A 19,598-nucleotide genomic window follows, 5' to 3' on the forward strand; every position below is an offset into this window, starting at 1 on the left:
AGTCTTTGTCCTCTGCTGTCACCTCCATTACGTTCAGTCCCCACTGCAGGAACTGGGTCACTCACCATGGCTGTGCTTTATTCTTTCACAGCTAAACAAAGTGCAGTGCCCTTTTATTACCTTAAAATACCAATACCCTGCGGCTGCCAAGTTGTTTAAAGTGTTGGTCAAAGGGAGGAACACCACCTAATATTTAACTAATATAAATTCAAGCAAAAATCCCCTGACAAGCCCTATTTTGAGGTACGGTGATGATTATCGGCTACATTTCCTCCAAGCAAGATTTGAGAATATATATTTAGGCCATTAAAGGTATAAGGATTGTATTTTACTTTTACTATAACACATTATTTTCATTTTTAGGAAAGAATAATCCTTAATGTGTCAAAAACGCCAACGAATCTTTGCAAAATCTCTGGCTGCAAGTCAGGGCTGTTAATATTTCCCTCTTACAGATAGAAAGCTGAGGTATAGAAAGCAATGCAAATTACCAACTGTGAATTAGTGCAGAGTCAAAAAACAAAAAAAAAATCAAACCCAACATCCTTGCTTCTATGCACAGCTGTGCCTAAGTTTCAGCCACAGGAGGTAATACAGCTCTAATACAAGTACTTAAAGCCTTTGCACCCCATCCTTTGCCCACTGGTTCTACTGGAAATACATCTGCTGTGCAAACAAAACGCAGGTGATGTCCCCTAACACATCTGTGCACTGCCACTGCACGACCCGCACACTTCCAGGCCAGTATCTGCAGAGGAACTGGGGATCCCTGGGGAAGAAGAGCCTGACGATATGGGAGGGTATGATCTTTTCTTACAAAATGCGACCGCTCAGGACCTGTAAAGAGCCACAGGCTTTGCTGCCTCTTTAGATTTAATGAGTCAACTTCTACCAATCTCCACTTGTTCACAGGTAAAAGGCAAAGACAACTATAAAGACACTAAAAACTCCCTTGAAGTGATAAATCAGCACTGATTCAGGTCCCCATTCAAGAGAAATTCCTCATTCAGTGAAGAATTAAGTACAAGTTTAAGAAGTCAGGGTGCGTTGCACGAGTCAATGCTCATGATCTGTTTGGAAGGCAGAAGGAAGAGGCAAGAGCATGCATTTAGCTTAATTCTCCCAAAAGGAAATCAGCCTTTCAGTAATTTGGGCAATGTCGAGTTCAACAGAGATTCTGTCTTCAAGTATTTTCCCTTCAGAAATGATTTCACATGAACATCTGTCCAAATAGCGTCAGTAGAAAAGTGGCATTTCCCTCAGAAATCCTCTCCAGACTCCATAAAGGTTATCCCTATTTCTCAGTAAGCATCAAATTCCATGGCAACCAGACCCAGGATGTATTTGCCTCATTCCCCACGTTGACACTAAACAACAGCCCTTTGTTCGGAGCGCTAAATGTAAGCATTTCAAAACGCCTTTCAGAAGGTTCCTCAGCAGCTGATGTTACTTTGTATGCATTTCTTTTACTCTATTTGAGTTACAGAGCACTTTTCCGTTATACTAGAGCTTTCAGAATGGATTAATAATACAGGGCGGGGAGAAAACAGAGCCTGGGATCCTACCCAGGGCAAGACACGTCCCAGCTCTTATGGTCAAGCACACAACCCCGTGCGGGGCACACGCGGGACAAGAAGGGGCTTCCCTTTCTCCTGCAGAACCTCCCATCACAGCTGCGCACTTCACGGTGCTACAGGGGGGCTGGAACAGACACCCAGACGGGGAAGGCAGAACAAAGCTCTTGGCCTTTCGCTTGCGGGGCGCCTCCGCACCTCAGCTATCCGCCTCTTCCCGGGCAGCAGGGTCCCGCCGAGCCCCTCGCACCCGGGGAGCGGGGATGCGCCCCGCGCCACTCGATGAGCTGACGAGAGGAGCGTCCCCGTTACCGCCCTCCGCCCCTCGCCGCCTCCGCCCGGCGGTTTTACCCCGGCTGCTCTATTCTCGGAGCTACCCCCGAGTGAAAACCTCCCCCCCACGCCGGGGGGTCCCGCCGCCCCGCCCCCAGCCCCCGCTCGCTCCCGCCCCCGTTATCGCCCGCCCGCAGCCCCGGGAGCGGCGGGGCGCCCGGCCCGGCCCCGCGCGGGGCTTTGTTCCCCGCCAGCGGCAGCGCCCGCGGCGGCGCCGAGTCCCCGCGTCCCCCCCCACCCCGCCCCGCGGCGCTCGGGAGGCGGCGGGACCGCCCCGCCCCGCCCCGCGCCGCGCCCGCCCCGCCGCGGCGGCCCGATGCGGCACCCGGCGCCACCCCGCCCGCCTCGCTCTCCCCGCTCGGCCGAGCCCCCTCCGCCCGGCGCTCTGCGGGGACCGGCCATGCGGGGCGCGGCCCCCGGCGGCCCCGCGGCGGGCGGCGGGCGCTGAGCGCGGGCGATGCCGCTGCCGGGGGGCGGCGGGGCCGCCAGGCGCCCCCCGACCGGCGAGGTGGCGGCGGCGGCGGCGCGGGACGAGGAGCAGCAGGAGGAGGAGGGCGAGGAGGATCTCCGCGACGGCGGCGTCCCCTTCTTCGTGAACCGCGGGGGGCTGCCCGTGGACGAGCCCACCTGGGAGCGGATGTGGCGGCACGTGGGCAGGATCCACCCCGACGGGGAGCGGGTGGCGCGGAGCATCCGGGGCGCCGCCGACCTGCCCAAGGTGAGCGGGGCCGGGGGGACCCCCAGGGGTGCCCCTGCGGGAGCGGGTGACCGCGGGGCCCTGCCCTGCCCGGGCCTCGCTGGATAACGGACTGAAAACGGGTAAGGGGCGAGACCCTGGGAGGGAGGCGGGTTGCCCTCCGGAGCGACGCTGGGTAAATGATGAAACGGCGGGGAGAGTCCCGTTCGGAAGAGTGGGAACACTCGAGGCGGGAGGGTCAGCGAGTGAGAGGGCAGAGGTGAGTCTTTGAACCAGAGGGGATTAAGCTCTGGGTACGGCCTCCCACGCCAGGAGGCCTGGTGGCACGGAACGGTGTCTGTCGGACTCTTGGTGCCGAGCAGTTGTAAGAGGAGTTGGCGAACGCTTCAAGAGCTTGTTGCTGGTGTAGGGTCAGATGTGATTTCCAAGCGTGTTCCTGGCCTTGCTGCAGAGAATCCGATGAAAAGAGGGACCGGTCATCGTTTTGCGTAACCTTGTGCCGTACTGAATCATTTGCGCATGAAATCTTGCGATTGCCACTATCTGTGTTGCACCTCAGGCAGAAAAATCTCCCCCTTTCATGGGCATCCTAAGAACAAAAGGCACTGCCAACACTTAGTGTGTCATTCCATTGGTGGGTTATGAGACTGTTCCCATCACATTAGCAGGGGAAATTAAAATACACAAAGATGAAGCTTTTTCTGCTCGGCCTTTTCTAGCGAGGACTTAACCTCCTTGGAAAGGTAACTCAAAGTATGCAAGAACATGCTATTATATAGCGCACAGGCAGTCTGTACTGCTTTCCATAAGGAACTCTGGAGAAGCATGTGCTATATCATCCTTTGTGCAGTGAAGAGTTATAGGCATCTGTGGCAGCAACCAGAACAAATCTTGAATCCTGATTACAGTCTCTATTCTAACCCAACTAGACTTTTCCTTCCTTTTAAGATTTCCTTCCTCTTCTCTGACTTATTCCTGAACCTGAGTGGAGGCTGAAAACATCTTTCAAATAAATCAGAACACGCACTACTTAATTTCCTGACCACAAGGGCTGATTTGGCCAGGAGAGGTGAGGGAAGTGCAAGAAAGAGGTTCACAAACAAGTCTGATGCATGTGAGGAGGGAAATACAGTGTTCAGTCTCTGGGTCTGGTCTTAATGTGAATTACTTCCACTGTTCTTTCTATAGTCGTGATACCAAAGAGTTATAGTTCGGGGATTCAGGTGGTATGAGCTCTACCGGCAACAGGTGAAATCGGTCTATCCACTTTTTTTTTTTTTCGCATATGCTAGCACCCCCTGGGAACCAGATCTATAAACTCTATTCAGCGCTCCACAGTCTGAGATCCCATTCCTGAGCTCACCAGGCATACAGATGAGAGGATACTGGGATGCAGGAAGCAGTAAGGAGGGTGGGTTCTGTTCTCCTAGCTCCTTTCCCCCGTAGGAATGGGGTTTTGTCTTTGAGCACTGCTTATACCCCCATATATCTCCGTGCCATCATGTTTCTTTGAATGGGTGATGCAACAGATGAGAATTGGGGTGAGTGTTCTCTGCAGGGCTAGCTCCTTCAAAAAGCTTACTCTCCATGTGCTAGGGGGTAAACAGGCCTTTTTAAATGTTGGGGGTTGGACAGTGGTGGTTTGCCTACTCTCAAATTTTTGGCCTTGAACACTAGCCAGTATTGGGAGTTGGGGGAAATAACTCACAAAAGAGTTGTCCATAAACTAAACTTAATACTGTAAAATGATGGCTGCAGGAGGCTATGATCAGACTTTATAAATATGTTCACAGTTCAGCTGCAGAGTCTGTGATGTGCGAACTCAGAGATATCCTCTTGTCTCCATTTCCTTCCAGTAGATTTGGAGTGTCCGTTGAGTGAGCCGTGCCGTGATGACAGGACATAGTTGATGGCCATGCCTGCTGGGCTTGAGTGCCACCCTCCTAGCAACAGGGTAGGCTATTGCTTTGCTTGGAGCTGCTGGGACCATTAAATGGGTCCACACTGGAAATACAAAGTGATGTGAGCTTGCCTTATTAAGAAATGATGGATTTTAAATGAGATAGTTATGAGGGCAAAGACAGGAAGTTGCATCTAATGGGCTTATGTAGAGAGACAGTGGAAAAACAATCTGGTTTCTTTAGTCAGGCTGACAACTGGGATTGATATTGCTCCCATGTTTACTTGCAAAAGCACCTGTTAAGGAAGCGCTTGGATACATGTAAGCGCCATAAGAGAAACTGTTGCTAGACGAGGCTTGCCAAAAAAGCACCTCTGGATATAGATAAGGGTGGAGCTTTGTCTGTGCCTTGTTCCCATCTGCCTTGTCTCATGTGCAGCGAGGACCACTTAGTACATGAAAATCTCTGTTGTTCTCAGGATCCTCTTTGTAAAAACAGAGTCCCAATCCCATGCATACACACAGCCTTCCAGTGTGTGTGAATCTAGGAGTGGGGTGATGTAATCCTTCCACACAAGTGATGGGGGACCAAGGATATATTCTAACAGCCAGCTAGGCCTGGCAGAGGTATGTGCTCTGGGCTCTATTCCTAGCGCTCTCTCCAGCATTCAGAATAACTAAAAGGAAAGCAAAATAGATTTGATTTTCTCTCTGTTCTGTTACAAACAAATTATTCTCTGCATTCTGGAGGATTACGAAGGCTGCTTAATATTTATAGCCCTCCTGAGAGATGTAGTGGATGATGCTGAGTAAGAACGAAGCATTAGGGTCTCCCATCCTGTCACTGTAGGATTGAGGGATGGGGACCTTATTCCTCTCCTCCTGCTTCTATTGCCCCATTAAAATGCTATAGAACTGATGCAAAAGAAACTGTAGCCCAGTCTGGGCTGCAGGCCCAGATCTGAGAGAGAGCGAGCATGCTGTACTTCCATCAATTTAATTACTTGAGGTGCAGGAGGCTCTTGTGCTTTAACTAGTCCCCTGCTGAACTGGTTGCCATTACACCGTCTCAATGTTGCACAGTCCTTTGAGGAAAAGTGGATCTGGGGGTCTGTACTAGTAAAGGGAGGAGTAACTTCCCAGAATCATTAGTCTGTGCTGCCAACATGCACTTAATTTGTCTGTCTGCACTCAAAATATATGGTCTCCATGCTGAAGAAATGAAACAAAGTTAAATATTCAGCCTGTCCTGGTTGTTACCTCTTTCATTGTTTCTGCCTGGATATGATTTACTGTGACTCAGTGTGTCAGCTCACAGCATCCAAACTGACTCAGCTCGTGCAGTTCCAGACGGCTCCATTCCTGCACCGCTCTCCGGAGCCTTCCCTGCTCCTGCTGCAGCTCAACAAACCTAGTTTCATATCTGCTGCTGCTCCTGTTCCATCTCCTGCAAGTGAGCCAGGCAGTGCCTCTGCTTGCTCCAAGCAGGGTACAGAAAGAAGGTGCTGGAGACAGCAAGTGGCACCTCCAAGAAAGGCCAATGCTGGTACTTAGTTTTCAAATAAACAAAACAAAAAAAAAAAAAAGATCAAAACGGGAAAGAAAATGGATGCAGACTGAGTTTAGCTCAGTGTTTACTTGCTGGTGGTGTTTGGAGCTAGACTGAAAAACACTGTTATGGTTTCCAGAGACAGCAACAGCCCATCTCTCAAGGTGAAGCAGTCTCTGGTCCCTGTGCTGCACGAGCACAAGCAGAGTGTGACCATATGGCAAACCAGGACAGGGAATTGCTCTGACTGAAAAGCTACCCATGCTTGCTGCCTCAGCTTTCAGGTGGCTCAGGTGTCAGTCCTGGTTCAACAGTTACTTGTGTCAACTCAGGGCAGAAAGAAGTACGGAAATGAGTGGCCGCAGAAATAGACGTGGAGGGTGATGAGTGGCTAAGTAGCACTGCTGGCCACAAAACCATGACCAGCAGAGGCAGTTATGCACAGCAGACTGGAAGGCTCAAGGGAAGATCTTGTTCTGACTCACTCATTCTTAGCTGGAGATAGCCTAGCTCTAGGGGAATTCTGAGGAGGAACTGAAATGCTAAAACCAAACTGCTGGTGACGAGCTGCGGTCTGGTATCAGAGGAGCTGTCCCTTCAGAGGGAAGATGCTGGGCTGTTCCTCCAAGCCTGTCTGTTGTACCAAATGTCTGCCTTCTCCATTTTATTTGTCCTGCATATAGGGCCCTTTTCTTTCCTTAGACACATTTTCTCAGCTGCTGACAAGGCTGCAGTTATCCCAGGTGGAGCAAATGGTGAAGAAAATCTGACTGGACTCATAAGGCCAAGGCCTCAGAATGGGACAGCAGTCTAACACCAAACTTTCAGAAGTCATTCTCTGACCACATAATTCAAAACAATGAACACTGTGGGACTGGGGGGGGGAGTCATGATGCTGTCAAGCCTGTGTCCTAGTCAGTGCCAACTCGTCTGAGATGACAGGAGGCAGTAAGGGACTTCTATACCCTTGCTTACAGCACTGTTCTGTGCTTGGAATAGCTTTGGGGAAACTCATTCTCTGGTTTTTCCTTTCTCTTTCTTTCTTTAACTTTTGTTTTATGCCTTTGAGTTTGCATGCTCAAATGAGGCCAAGCTTCCTCAGGTGATGGCTTTCCCGTCTCTCATGTTGCCTTGTCAGTTAATTTTATCTAATTCTTTCAAGGTAATGTTGTCTAAATGCAGGACCCTTTCACACAGTTTCTCTTGCAGCTCTGTGAGGTGCTTCATTCTCAATCCTTTCCCAGTTATCAGTGTGAGAACAAAGGAATGTTCCTAGTATGGTCACTTAGGGCAGCATAAAAGGGCTGGTTTCAGAGGAACATGCTCCCTGTAGCTATGTGCCATTGAGTTCGGCAAGAAGCTGGAGGGGTTTGGAAGCAGTGATTTACATTCTACTTCCTTTTTCAGATTCCCATACCAAGTGTGCCTGCGTTCCAGCCATCCACCCCTATCCCTGAGCGCCTGGAAGCTGTACAGCGCTACATCAGGGAGCTTCAGTATCCTTTACTGTTACCTTAGTTACGTGTGAATACCCAGGAAAAGGGAGCAAGGGTACTTTCTTCCCCTGTGAAAAACAGAAATGTTCTTTCTGCTGTAGCCAGAGGGAAACTGATACTTGCTCCATGAAAACAGGAAGCTGGACTTGGGTTGATGGCTTATTTTGCTGCTGTGTTTTGGGGTTTTTCTGCCCAAGTTACTTTCAGGGCTTGTTCACTCCATGTGACAAATGGTCATGTTGTCAAGGGCCTTTCTGTTACCACCCACCCTTCTAGGTCAGTGGCTTTACAGTGCCACTTTGTTAAGAACACGCATATCAGAGACCCTGACAGTCAGGTCTCAGATGGACTACAAAGTATGTCACCTCACCGTTAAGGCATAGGTGGGCTGTTGTGGTGAGAAAACTGCCTTTTGGATCATGCTGTTTAGACACTGTTCTCTGTAGCTGTCTGAAGGACAGTCAGCTGCTCTGCTTTAATGCATCTGTGGTATCTTGCCCCTTTGTATGCAGAACTGCCTGTGTCCTGAGAAAGAGATTCTTCCACCCATGTCATGCTGGGCAGCAGGTACATGCAATGCAAGCTCAGTATAATCTCACTGATAAGATACAGAGCTAGCTGTGGCTTCAGCCCTAAAACAAGGCAAGAAGGCAGACTTTCTGACACCTCTCACCCATCTAAGGTGGTTGTGCTCTGGTTTTGGTCCCAGTCAGTCTTAAAATAAGGTACCGTGAATGTTTCAATCCCCTGTGTGTTCTGTGCAGACTGAAGCAGGCAGAGTTCTATCAAACTTTGTTCTGCCCTGGTAACTGGAAAGCTGAGCAAAGCATCTGCTGTCAGCATGTACCTTTGGGAAATGGAGTGAAAACCTGTATGTGGAGAGAAGAAAGAGAAGAATTGACAAGAATCACAGAATCACAGAATCACAGAATAACCAGGTTGGAAGAGACCCACCGGATCACCGAGTCCAACCGTTAATTAAGAAGGAAATACAGCGGAAGTATGGAGGGACTATAAATGGGAGGAATGCAGGAGAGGGAGATGGGGACTTTCTTGTGTTGCTGTTAACATTAGTGGGATCACAACTTTGCTGTGAGAATAGTAAGTAGCATGAAAGTTCTTCAGGTAAGTTTTCTTCAAACTCTACTTTCCAAGCTGCCAAGCCCTTAACTTCTTGCTTCCAGGTACAATCACACTGGGACACAATTTTTTGAGATTAAGAAGAGCAGACCTCTGACTGGGTAAGTGCTGGCAGTGCCTACAGCATTTAATCCTTGCTCTAAGATGTTGGGACCTTACAGTATCCACTGCTTTTTCTTCTGTCAGTGGGCCAAGATCTAGGTGGCACTCAGGACTTTCAGTACTGCAGTTGCATGCTACTTTAGGTGACTTTATTGTCTGTTGCCTGGGGTGTAGCTGGCAGAGCTGCATCTGGCCTTTCTGAAGGAGTGTGTTTTGTTGTCATTAATCGGTAAATCAAATAAAATAACCTAAGAGTATTTCAAAGATGTGCAGACTATGCCTGCTTCTAATTGGAATGTAACTATATGAACTTCGAATGGATTCTGAAATTAGGCCCTGCCCTAAACAAGCTTTGTAAAAGCCTAGTACCTTCACAGGTCTTACTTCGTAGCTCCTATGCTTGCCTTTGCAAAATCTAAGCTTGTACTTCGAAGGAGAAAGGAGATTCTCCTGACTGCAGGTTTTTGGAAGAGCTGTGCTCCATAAGTTCCTGGAGATAAGTACCTGATGTTCATTGACTCTCTTGACCAGCATATTGAGGGTCTCCCAAGACTGGCTTCTTACTGTTGGTCCAGCCTGTAGACTTGTGACCCCAAACATCTTGTGTTGTAATCAGTGCAATGCCTCCTCCACTGTATTTGTTGAAAGGAGAGCAGGGTTAATGCCAGAGAAGAGGGCTTCGCTGTCCTTGCGCTTCGTGAGGCAAACATTGCTAGATCTTGGTCCTTTGAGGCTTCTGCTTCTGATCACATTGGTGTCCTTTCCAGAACTCAGAGCCAAGGGCTGTGGTCTCCCTGAGAACAGAGGCTGGCCTGGTAGCCAGCTTTGCTGCAACTCTGTGAAGTGAGCTCCTTGTAAGCAGCGACAGCACACGGTAGAGACTTGGTTTGGATTTAATATCTTCCTAAAGAAGATATTTTCTTCTGTTCCCTGTCCTCAGTGGGCCACCTTTTCTCCTGGAAATCTGCCTTACGTATATGGTGTGAAAGGGCTGAAGTGGCTGTACTTGCATAGCACAAGCCCGCTAATTGTCCTCATCTTTCCCTATCCCACTCTGCAGGCTGATGGACCTGGCCAAAGAAATGACCAAAGAGGCCCTGCCAATAAAATGCCTGGAAGCTGTGATCCTGGGAATGTATCCTTTCCTCTTGGAATTGTGCATGTCTGCTGATCCTTGGGATCTCTCTCTTATGATGCTTTGAGGCTTCTGATAGTATTGTCACCAAACTCCATATCCCTCTGCTTTTCCCTCCCCAATTCTCCCAAGAAAACCTCACCAATAAAATCCAAATCCAAGCAATTCTCTGAACTATCAGAACTAGTTCTTCAGAATTGCTTCACCTTCCCCAGGAAGCATGGTGTTGCTCTGCACAACTCTATAAGTGAGTATAAGATGAAGGAATGATCTAAGGAACATCTAACGAGAAGTGAAAATATTAGCTAGAGCTAGGTCAGGAAGTCCTTTGTGGATAGCATTCTTCCCTTACTGCAATGTTGCCCACATGCATTCTATGTTAAAATAAGTTAGAGGTCCTCCCCAGCTTCTAATTATGGTGTGTCACTTTATTATGTGTAACACTGCCTGCCAGCTTAGGCAATACCTTTACTAATTCTAGACAGTGTGTCATCTTGAAGTACACATCTCTCCTAGCTATCTTCCAGGCTTAGTCTGTCACTCAGGCTACAGGTTCTTGATGCACATTAGCAAAGCCATCTGGAGGGGCAGACATGGCAAGTGAATGGTTCAGAAGGGTGTTCTGATCAGTATTTTGTCCTGCAGGTTCCTCAGTTTGCGTCTGAAATAGCAGCTAGTCAAACAGATTAAAACAAACTTGAGGAGTAACCCTAAAGCATTAAGAGTTTGGGAGCTATGGAATACAGTACATTTGAGGAGTTAGCATTGAAACGTCTGCATCACAACTGCCTCAAAATTAACTTCCTTTTGTTGACTGTCTTGTTGAAGAGGCCAAGTCTGGTTTCCCCATGACCCAGATGAAAGTAGGGCAGCTTGCAATGAGCTGGACTCTTGAACTGGAGAACAAATCCTGCCTATATGATGCCTGAATCAGTGGTGAGTCTGCTGAGCAGGCTGGGAGGGTTTCGAGCAGGAAGGAAGTATCTTGTCAAGAAAATGGTATCACTGGTTGTTTCCTGAACAGTGGCCGCTCTCAAGTTACCTCACCAACAACATGACCACGCTGGACCGTTTCCCCATCAGCTTCAAAACCCACTTCTCAGGGAACTACTTCCGACACATTGTGCTGGGGGTGAACTTTGGAGGGCGCTATGGGGCACTGGGCATCAGCCGACGTGAGGAGCTCATGTACAAAGCACCCGTCTTCCGCACACTGAGCGAACTCATCTTTGACTTCGAGGAGGCGTATCGTCGCTGCTGGCACACTCTTAAAAAGGTGAAGCTGGGCCACTGTGTGTCCCATGACCCACACAGCGTGGAGCAAATTGAGTGGAAGCACTCCATCCTGGATCTAGACAAGCTAACCCGGGAAGACTTCCGCAAGGAGCTTGAGAGACATGCCCGTGACATGAGGCTAAAGGTAAGCAGCAAGGATGGAGTAGTTCACTTTTACATCCGCTGTCTTGCCTGGCTGATGGTCTGCTGGGGGAATGAAGTAGCAGGAGGTTTTCTGTGGTCATGGTAGTGGAATAGAGGGTGAATTGGAGGCTGAGGGCTCTTTTCCTTTGTATACAGGCTGGTCTCCTAATGAACACCTGTGCAGTACTGCAGTAACAATTAGCTTGGACTATACACAGGCCTTGGAGCCACAGCTGTCACTGTAACTTGTTTTTTCTCGCTTTTGCATTTTTGATGCACTTGCCTTGCGTTTTTTACTTTTACTCTCATATAATTAATTATTGATAGGCTTTGTGTTTTCTGGTTACTACTTGTACTGGTTTTCTGTTCATATTGCTCTTACTCTAATTTTTCTGGCAGATTGGCAAAGGAACTGGGCCACCATCTCCCACCAAGGACAGAAAGAAAGATGTCTCCTCCCCGCAAAGAGGTCAGGCCAGCCCTCATCGGCGCAACAGCCGCGGGGACAGACGGTGAGTGGGGCTTCAGAGCAGAAGACCTATGTAGAGCATCTCTGTTTTACTCACAGACTCCACGTTGTCTGGTTTTGGATCTTTTTGGTGTCTAACTGGGGTTCTTTATAATGGGATAATTTTCTGACTGTGCCTTTGTCATTGCTTGGGGAGTCAGGGGACAGTTGGTTTGGTTTCATTTTGGCGGGGAGGAAGAAGGCAGCTCAAACAGCCAGTGATCTCAGTAGCTGACATTTAACCTTATTCAGGGGTCTGAGCTCTGGTACCTCACAGACCTGTGCCCCAAAGAGACTCCAAAAATTACACTGCTGTCAGTGAGACTGTACTCCTGAAACTGACCTGGGGTACCAGAATGGACTTTCTGCTCTTCCTAACCTACATTCTCTTCTGTGGAGATTGTTGGGAGAATTACTGGAGGCCGCAGAACAATCCTGCCCTCAATAGTGTAGGATAAGTCTGAAGCTTTCTTGTACCTTCTGCTGTGCTGCCATCTCTATGTTGCAGCCTCCTGACTGAAAGAAACCAAACCAGTTTCTGAGTAGTTCTTACCTCCTTTGCTCACAGGCCATCTGGTGAGAAGAAGCCTGCGGATTCCAAAGCCGTGCCAGACCTCAATGGGTACCAGATCCGGGTGTGAAGAGAGCTGTGCCTTGTGTGCCTGGCTCCACAGACTTGTTGCTGGCCATAACTGGGACCTGGATCCACCTGCAGTGATTCTGACAAAAGGGACAGGGGAGCAGGAGCAGAACAGAGTGCTGATTGTCCCAGGTACTTCCTAGTGGGTCAGTCCCAGAGCTGGATCCCATGGGTCCCAGAGGATTCACCTGCCTGTTTCTGAGAGAGGTGTTCATCCTAATTCAATGAAACAAGTATTTTACAAAAAAAAAAAAAAAAAAAAAAAATCTGTACCTTAGTGGGAGTTTGCTGCAGGAAGAATATGAAGTGAGTGAGGTCAGCAGACTTGCTGACAATTTTTTTGCGTTGACAGCAAGTAGATGAAGAATTTTGTTGACAGTACTTCCTCCCTGTCTGCATAGAAGTCTTCAACCCATCCAAGGCCTGCAGGGCTGAGGGAGAATTGATGCTGGAACAGGATGGCCACCACATCTTGTGCAAAAGCTCCTGGTTTTGTCATTATGAATCCTTTGTTTAGCAGTGCTTTTGTGAGAGACAGGGCTGAATTTGCTCAGCCTGATATAGGGCCTCTTATCTGGAGAAACCATATCTTATGTGTTTAGTCCTGCCTATTTCAAAACATTTCATTGTCTCTGAAGCGGTAGACAGTGGGACGATGATCCCCTTGACCCACTGTCATGCTGGTGAGCTGTTGCTGTATGTCCTTTTGTGGCTGAGTGGGTTGCTATATGAAAACAGTCAGAGAGACCTCAAGCATCCCAGCAGTGAAGGCAGGGGCACGCAGGGGCTGTTGGGAAGCCTGAACTCCAAGTTATCTCTTTGTCAGCCTTTTCTCTATTAATTTCTAGGGACTGCTACTGTGAAAGCTTGCAGAAAGCACTTCAGTAACTGAGACATGAGTTTTAAGAGTAAATAGTTAAAGAAAGATTTAATTATGCGAATGGGTTTTATAAGTATTTTTCCTTTCCACGGGGGTCTTGCTCCTTCCTCACAGTAGTGTTAGTGCTAGAGTTACAGACGCCTGTTGGTGGGAAGCCCTCCTCAAGGAGATTGCAGCTGCTTTCCTGACAGATCAGCCTAGAGCCTCCTAAAAGTAGTTCCCCCGCTCCGAGTCCCAGAGCTGTGCTTGTGTTCTGGCTCTTCGGACAGAGGCAGTATTTAGCAGTACCACTTATGCTAGGGCTAGGCCTTTTCTGCCTGCTTACAGCCTTGACCCTTCCTACGCTTCTTTTCAGGGGAGCGTTGTGCTACTGATTAAGCAGTGTAATGCTCGTCAGAAATCTGGAGCATTGTCACACATCTCTTTAAGGCCTAGGGCCTGGAAACAGTGGGGTTGCCAGAAGTCAGAACAGCGTGGCCTTGAGGTGATGTCGATGTGTGGATCCAGGGGATGCAAGAACTGAGCATGGGAGTGGGAGCGTCCTTGAAAGAAACTGAGTCTTGTTTTATCACAGCACTGACAAGGAGCCGAACTTTCTGAAATGCTACGTATTTAAATTTGTTAGAACTGAGCTTATTCTTTCTTGTGAATTTGTTAGAAACATTATGAAACTTAGCTCTATGAAGCTTTTTGTTGCAGTATCGCTGTGCCATACCCTCATATAAGCAGTGCTATTTTGGTGGCAGAGAATGGGTTCTTATCCCCAAACAAATCAGCTCTTCTGTCGAGTTAAACAGTGTTAATCCTTGAAGCACCACCCACAAGCGACTTAACTCAGGCCTTAGCAGATTCCTAATTGTACATCTTTAAGTGTGATGTAACTTGCAATGCACTATATCCGCACCACTGCAGTCTGTCCCTCCAAGCTCTCTTCGCTGTCAGTAAAACAACCAGGAGGACAATCCATAGTCAAGTGGCAGAACTTCCTTCTGATCCAAGATAAGGTTAATCCAGAAGAGGCTGCCAGTTGCCACAGTGTAGTGCAATGCCTGTCCCCTTCCTTGCACTCCAGCTACATGCAACGATTTGAAATCAGACAGCAGTAGCCAGCCAAGCACCCACTTGAATGTGTCCTCTGGTCAATTTTGTGTGGCTGCAAATTAACATATTTAGTGTCTGGATGCTAACAATGATGTTAGTGGTAAAGGTACCACAGTTACCTGTAAATAATAGGGGTCACTTGGAGGCCAGAAACTTCCTTTGCATAACACCTGCTACTCCGTGGACTGAACCTTCAGGTGCCACTGTGAATCATACGATAAACACAAGCAGCAGTCAGCAGGGAAGACCGAGTGTCAGGTTTTATTAAAGTGAATGAAATCCAGAAAAAAAAAAAGCTACTTGGATAAAAGTAGGATGCATCCACATCATGACTTTGCTTGGTTGTTTGATTAGTTAGTTAGTTCTGAGTAACTGGAAAGCTCTTGAGAATAATTAGTAGCTTCATACAGAGCACGTTCAATAGCTGGACAAACTTGAGCCTTTTTAGTTGGAAAGGAGAAGTATGTTGGGGTAGAAAGAATTCAAAACAGATGAGGCAAGTGAGGGGTCAGCTGCAAGCTAATGATGCTTTCTTGAGAGTAGGGTAAAAGGAATGCTCAGCAGTGTTAGATCACCAGGGTGGAATGGCTTAAGACAAAATGTTTTGTTTGGCCTGTTAATTAAGCACTTTCCTGAGGATGTAACTCAGGCCAATAGCTTAGAAAACAAAATTAGTGGATGTTCAAGGAATGAATGACAGGTAGAGTTCAAGGTCTCTTAATCCTCAGCATAGCCAGGCAAGAATATCCTCTTGCAAGATCTCATTGCACAATTATGTACATTAGGAAGCATTTAATTCTTATGTATCTAATGTTGATGACTTTTCAAGATGGACACAGGAGCAGACAAAAGCCCTCTACTAGGGCTACTATTTCAAGCCTTCTGCTGTGTTTCTCTGTGGTACAATTCTTGCTCCTTACTATTTCTGTATCTACAGCTTAGCAGATGGTGCAGGAAACTGGAAGATAGCCAAAAAATTCTCTTTTTGCTCTTGCTCCCACCATCTTTGTAACAAGAGGAATCACTTCAATACAAAGCTCAGCTTCATTGCTAGCAAACAAGACAACTTCCCCCTGTGACACAGAGGATTAGTGCAATCCAGTTTTATGCTGTAAGAAACCTGAGGGTATAATGAAAGATGAACTTTTGCACTTCCACTTCTTTCCACCTGCTCTGGCTTCTGGGCTGTCTGCCTTTAACCATAAGGAAAAATGCTGAAGATGAGTCTTTTTCACTTCTGCAGTCATTAGAGCTGCAGAGGAGGAATGAAAACAAGGAACTAGAGTGTAACTCATGCTCCTTAGTGCCTGCAGAACAATAAAGATGGGTCTTGAGGAGTCCTATTAATTATTTAATGCTAAATATTAGTATGACCACTCGTGTGGCTCTGGGGTGTAAATTCCACTGTTCAGTAGGTCTCAGCCGACTTCTGTTCTGCAGTACAAGTCCTTCTGAATTCTGTGGAAAGGAACTGCATCCATACACTAAGAATGGAGAGACACTGCCTGTGTTGCAGGGGAAGTCTAGGTGAGCTTTGGAAGACTTGAACAACTTCTGACCTACTACTAGCAAAACTATTTTAAATGTAATGTAAACCTCGAAATAAGAGTTCCTCTTTTTACTTTTATGAAGACAAGTCCCTTGATACCTGTCCAACCGCATTTTTTTAATGGATGAATGGATTAGTGAGCAAAATTTTCTGCTATGGTGTCACTCTGATAAGAACTTCATATACTAAAGAGCAGGGTTAGGTGTCCATCGGTCTGTGACACACTAGCCTTTTTTTTAACTCTGATATGATAAACTAAATGAGTCTTTAGAAACTTAAGCTATGTTAGCAAGTGTTTTAGCTGGGAGTGGAGTGTTTTTTTCAGTTGACTATTTTACCTGTGTGCCACTGTATGGGTCAGTACGTAGTATGCTTGGATCTACCAGAATAAATGACTCCAGAACTGTGGTTGAAACATAAGTTTCTGTTCATGCAGTAGCTGTATTGCTGTTATTAGATTTGCTTAACATAAAGATCTATGGGTTTTTTTGAAGTATTTCAGGTGATAGCCTTAATCAGGTGCCTGCCCCTTAAGGTAGGCTCACATGTGGTGGTGTATAGACTGAAACATGACTGTCCTTAAAACTGTGAAGTTTAAGAAACCATAAGGAACAGAAGAATGCTCCTGTTGCCAAAGGGCAAGAGTCTGGATTCGATGGGCTTGACCTTGCTCCACTAATCACTTCAGGTGGTTTCTTTAGCCACTTGCTTCTTTTAAGTGAAGTATTTGAAGTGATCCTGATGATCAGGCACTAGATATAAGCAGGACGTACCCTGTGGTCCGTGAGTACTCTGTGTGCAAGTTTGCCTGAAATAACACTGCATATTCCAGTAGTCTTGCACTGTTGTCCTGTCCACATCAAAACATGCATTATGGATTTATAATTTAACCTAAGAAAGCAAGTGCTATTCTGGCTTGGTGTTTGCTCTGCGAGAGCAAGGTTGAAATGGTCCCTCTACAGCCAAGTTGAACTCCTTAAAGAATTTAGTATTTTTGTCTGTTTTCTGGGCAGGTGTTTACTTGTATCACAACCACTCTCCTTCAGTGGTGCCCTGGCCCTTTCTGCTCCAGAACAACTCATCTTAGGCCCAGAAGGCTACTGAAGCCTCCATAATCTCTGCAGAGCAGAGTTTCTCTCCAGGTCAGGGTTGAGATGGTGCTAGTGGGACCAGAGCGGTCCTCTTCCATGCACATCAGTATTCTACTCTAGCACTGACAGGGTGCTCCAAAACCACTTACATCTTTATCGCCAGTACAGGTCAGAACTAAGAAATAGAAGGTTTCTTTAAGAACAATGTCATGTGTGTCTTTTTGTAATTAATCAGTGTGGTTCTGTGTTCTTATGTAGCCAACACAGAACTGGTATTTAGATTTAGTTCTTACTGCACTTCCCATAGCCCTCATATTGATACTTCTTCCTGCTTCCTTTGACACTTAGACAATAAAATTTGCTCTGTGCTGCTCTCAGCTTGTGCAGAGAAAACAAGATGTCTGTACTGTCATTCTTTCCAATTTAAACTTTCCCACTGTCAGTCAGTTGAGAAGTCAAAGGCACAGCCTTGAGTAATGGTATCAGATTATCTGAAGAAACCATGTATTTGCCACACTAGAGGCATAGAAGAACCCTCATTCTCCTTCAATCACCTGAACACAATTGCGTCTGTACTAAGAATGTATGTGACTGTGTAGCAAAGGCTAAAACTCATGTTTTCCTCTTGAGCTGCTGTCAATCAGGCTGGATGGAAAAAAAGAAGACAGCAGACACAGCAACAGAAATTTCAATCCTGAAACAATACTGGAAAGGTTAACACAAGCCTCTGCTTGCACTGCTCTTCTCTTCAAAATATGATCCAGTCTCCCTTCCTGGCCTGAAAAGAAATTCTGCTTCAGGTCTGTAGTTTAGTGGCCTTCCAGACTACTGGCCTCATCAAGACTTCTCAAGACAAATGTGAGGTTAATAAAGACAGTCAGCTGCAAGATTCAGTGCATTTCCCCAGCAAGGAGGTTCCAACTTTATTCAGGCTATCATCTTTCAGGCATAACATACCCCTTCTCTCTAGGGAAATGAGTAATAGCTGGGACCAGGGCCAGGATGTAGGCAAGCCTTCAGTATGTAGAGGAAAGGAATAAACATCCCCTAACTTGTTACTACAAAGAGAACGGCACATGCAGTAGTCCCTCTTAGCTAAGTTAATTATATGAACAACTTCTGGCCTAAGGGGAAGTAATTGCACAGCACCTAGTAGGTGATATGAAGAGACAAAAGTAGAAAGTAGATGCTTCATAAGCCTGCATGGCCTATGCTCAAGCCCAGAAGCTGACAATAGACTTTGGCAGCAGTAGAAGGTTTCTTGCTCCCCTACTAAATACTTAAAGACTAAAATGCTGTGTCTTCTATAAACCCTTACTTCAGGTGCTTGCCTGAAAATGCCCTCTTTGCCATGTCTTACAGCTTCTGTTAAAAACCGGGCAACTCCTAAACCTCCCAACAGGTGCACAGGTCAAGGTGATTGCTAGACAACAGAGTAAGAAAGGCAGAGCAGTGACTTGTCCACAGATAAGATTAAAAATAAGACTTTCTGCTCCTTTTTAGATCAGGCTTTCTCCCCTGCTTCTGATAGTTCCTGCAGTTCTAGGATCAGACAGAGCTTACACTACTTGGACCAAACTTAGTGAAAAACCTTTGTTGTGGGAAGGGCGCACAACTCAGCAAAGTAGTAATTAAAAGAAAAATAAGAAAAAGAAACCCAGTCAGCTACTAAGCTGAGAAGCCCAAGACTGCAAAACTTACAGCTCTCTGATGTCTAAAAGCATACAGAAATCTATTCATAACAGTGAGACTGAGTCTTAAGAACACCATTCATGCTGGATTCACTGCAGGATTACAGAAGGCAAAAGCATATGATGTGTCGTGGACAGCAGGCCACTACAGATTTCAGTTAACTCAGCTGAGTTGGCTTTCCTAGTTTATATTTGTATTTTGGCAAAGAATGACTATCATCCTATCTCTGACGTCACTCTTTGGGATGAAGGGAGGAGAGGAATAGGTTTAGAACACTCCTGCATTCATCTACTCCCAGTTCAGGAGCAGCTCTTGAAAATGGCCAGTAACTGAATAAACTCAAGGCTGCTGTAGAAGGCTTTCCATCCAGAAAGAAAAGACTGAAAAGGTAAATAACACTGCTAAGGCTTCAAGTCAAGGGGAGGAGGGGTGTCTATAAAATGAAGAACTGGATGGAACAAATGCATCTTTTGTTGTAGTACATGCCAGTGTTCAGTCCAGCCTTCTCCCATTTGCCACCTCAGCACCTTGAAAGCCACTGTCTTTGTCTAACCAGGCTAGGAAAAACTTCCAGCTTTACTATACAGCGTTCTTACTCCCTTAAAGCACAAGAATGTACCACCTAGACCTAGAAAAAAAAAGAAAAAATTTAAAAACAAAGAAAAGGCAAAAGAGCTTCAAGACTAGAATGACATTTTCAGTGGGAGCTGGAGGATAACCTGCCTTGCCAGGACAAGCCAAACTTACACAGCTGACAAAAGGAAGGAACTTGAAGCATACCAGCTGTTGTAG

General features: G+C 46.7%; 1 protein-coding gene across 2 annotated transcripts in view; it reads left to right on the top strand.

Moving 5' to 3' along the window:
• Positions 1 to 2,364: 2,364 nt before the first annotated feature.
• Positions 2,365 to 19,598, top strand: part of VASH1 (vasohibin 1) — a 215,820-nt gene continuing 198,586 nt past the window's right edge. The window contains exons 1-7 of one of the 2 annotated variants that reach the window (XR_011337555.1): positions 2,365 to 2,625; positions 7,461 to 7,549; positions 8,734 to 8,790; positions 9,852 to 9,926; positions 10,965 to 11,346; positions 11,745 to 11,857; positions 12,422 to 13,213. Coding sequence is in view for 1 of the 2 variants with exons in the window: in XM_069858616.1 (XP_069714717.1) it covers positions 2,365 to 2,625; positions 7,461 to 7,549; positions 8,734 to 8,790; positions 9,852 to 9,926; positions 10,965 to 11,346; positions 11,745 to 11,857; positions 12,422 to 12,494 (1,050 nt within the window). In the remaining variant the exon portion in view is untranslated. Of the gene's footprint in view, positions 2,626 to 7,460; positions 7,550 to 8,733; positions 8,791 to 9,851; positions 9,927 to 10,964; positions 11,347 to 11,744; positions 11,858 to 12,421; positions 17,513 to 19,598 lie in introns of those variants that run through there. The other variant, XM_069858616.1, reaches the window with a different exon arrangement.

Source organism: Phaenicophaeus curvirostris, chromosome 5 (genome assembly GCF_032191515.1).
Source record: "Phaenicophaeus curvirostris isolate KB17595 chromosome 5, BPBGC_Pcur_1.0, whole genome shotgun sequence".
NCBI classification, from domain to species: Eukaryota; Metazoa; Chordata; class Aves; order Cuculiformes; family Cuculidae; genus Phaenicophaeus; species Phaenicophaeus curvirostris.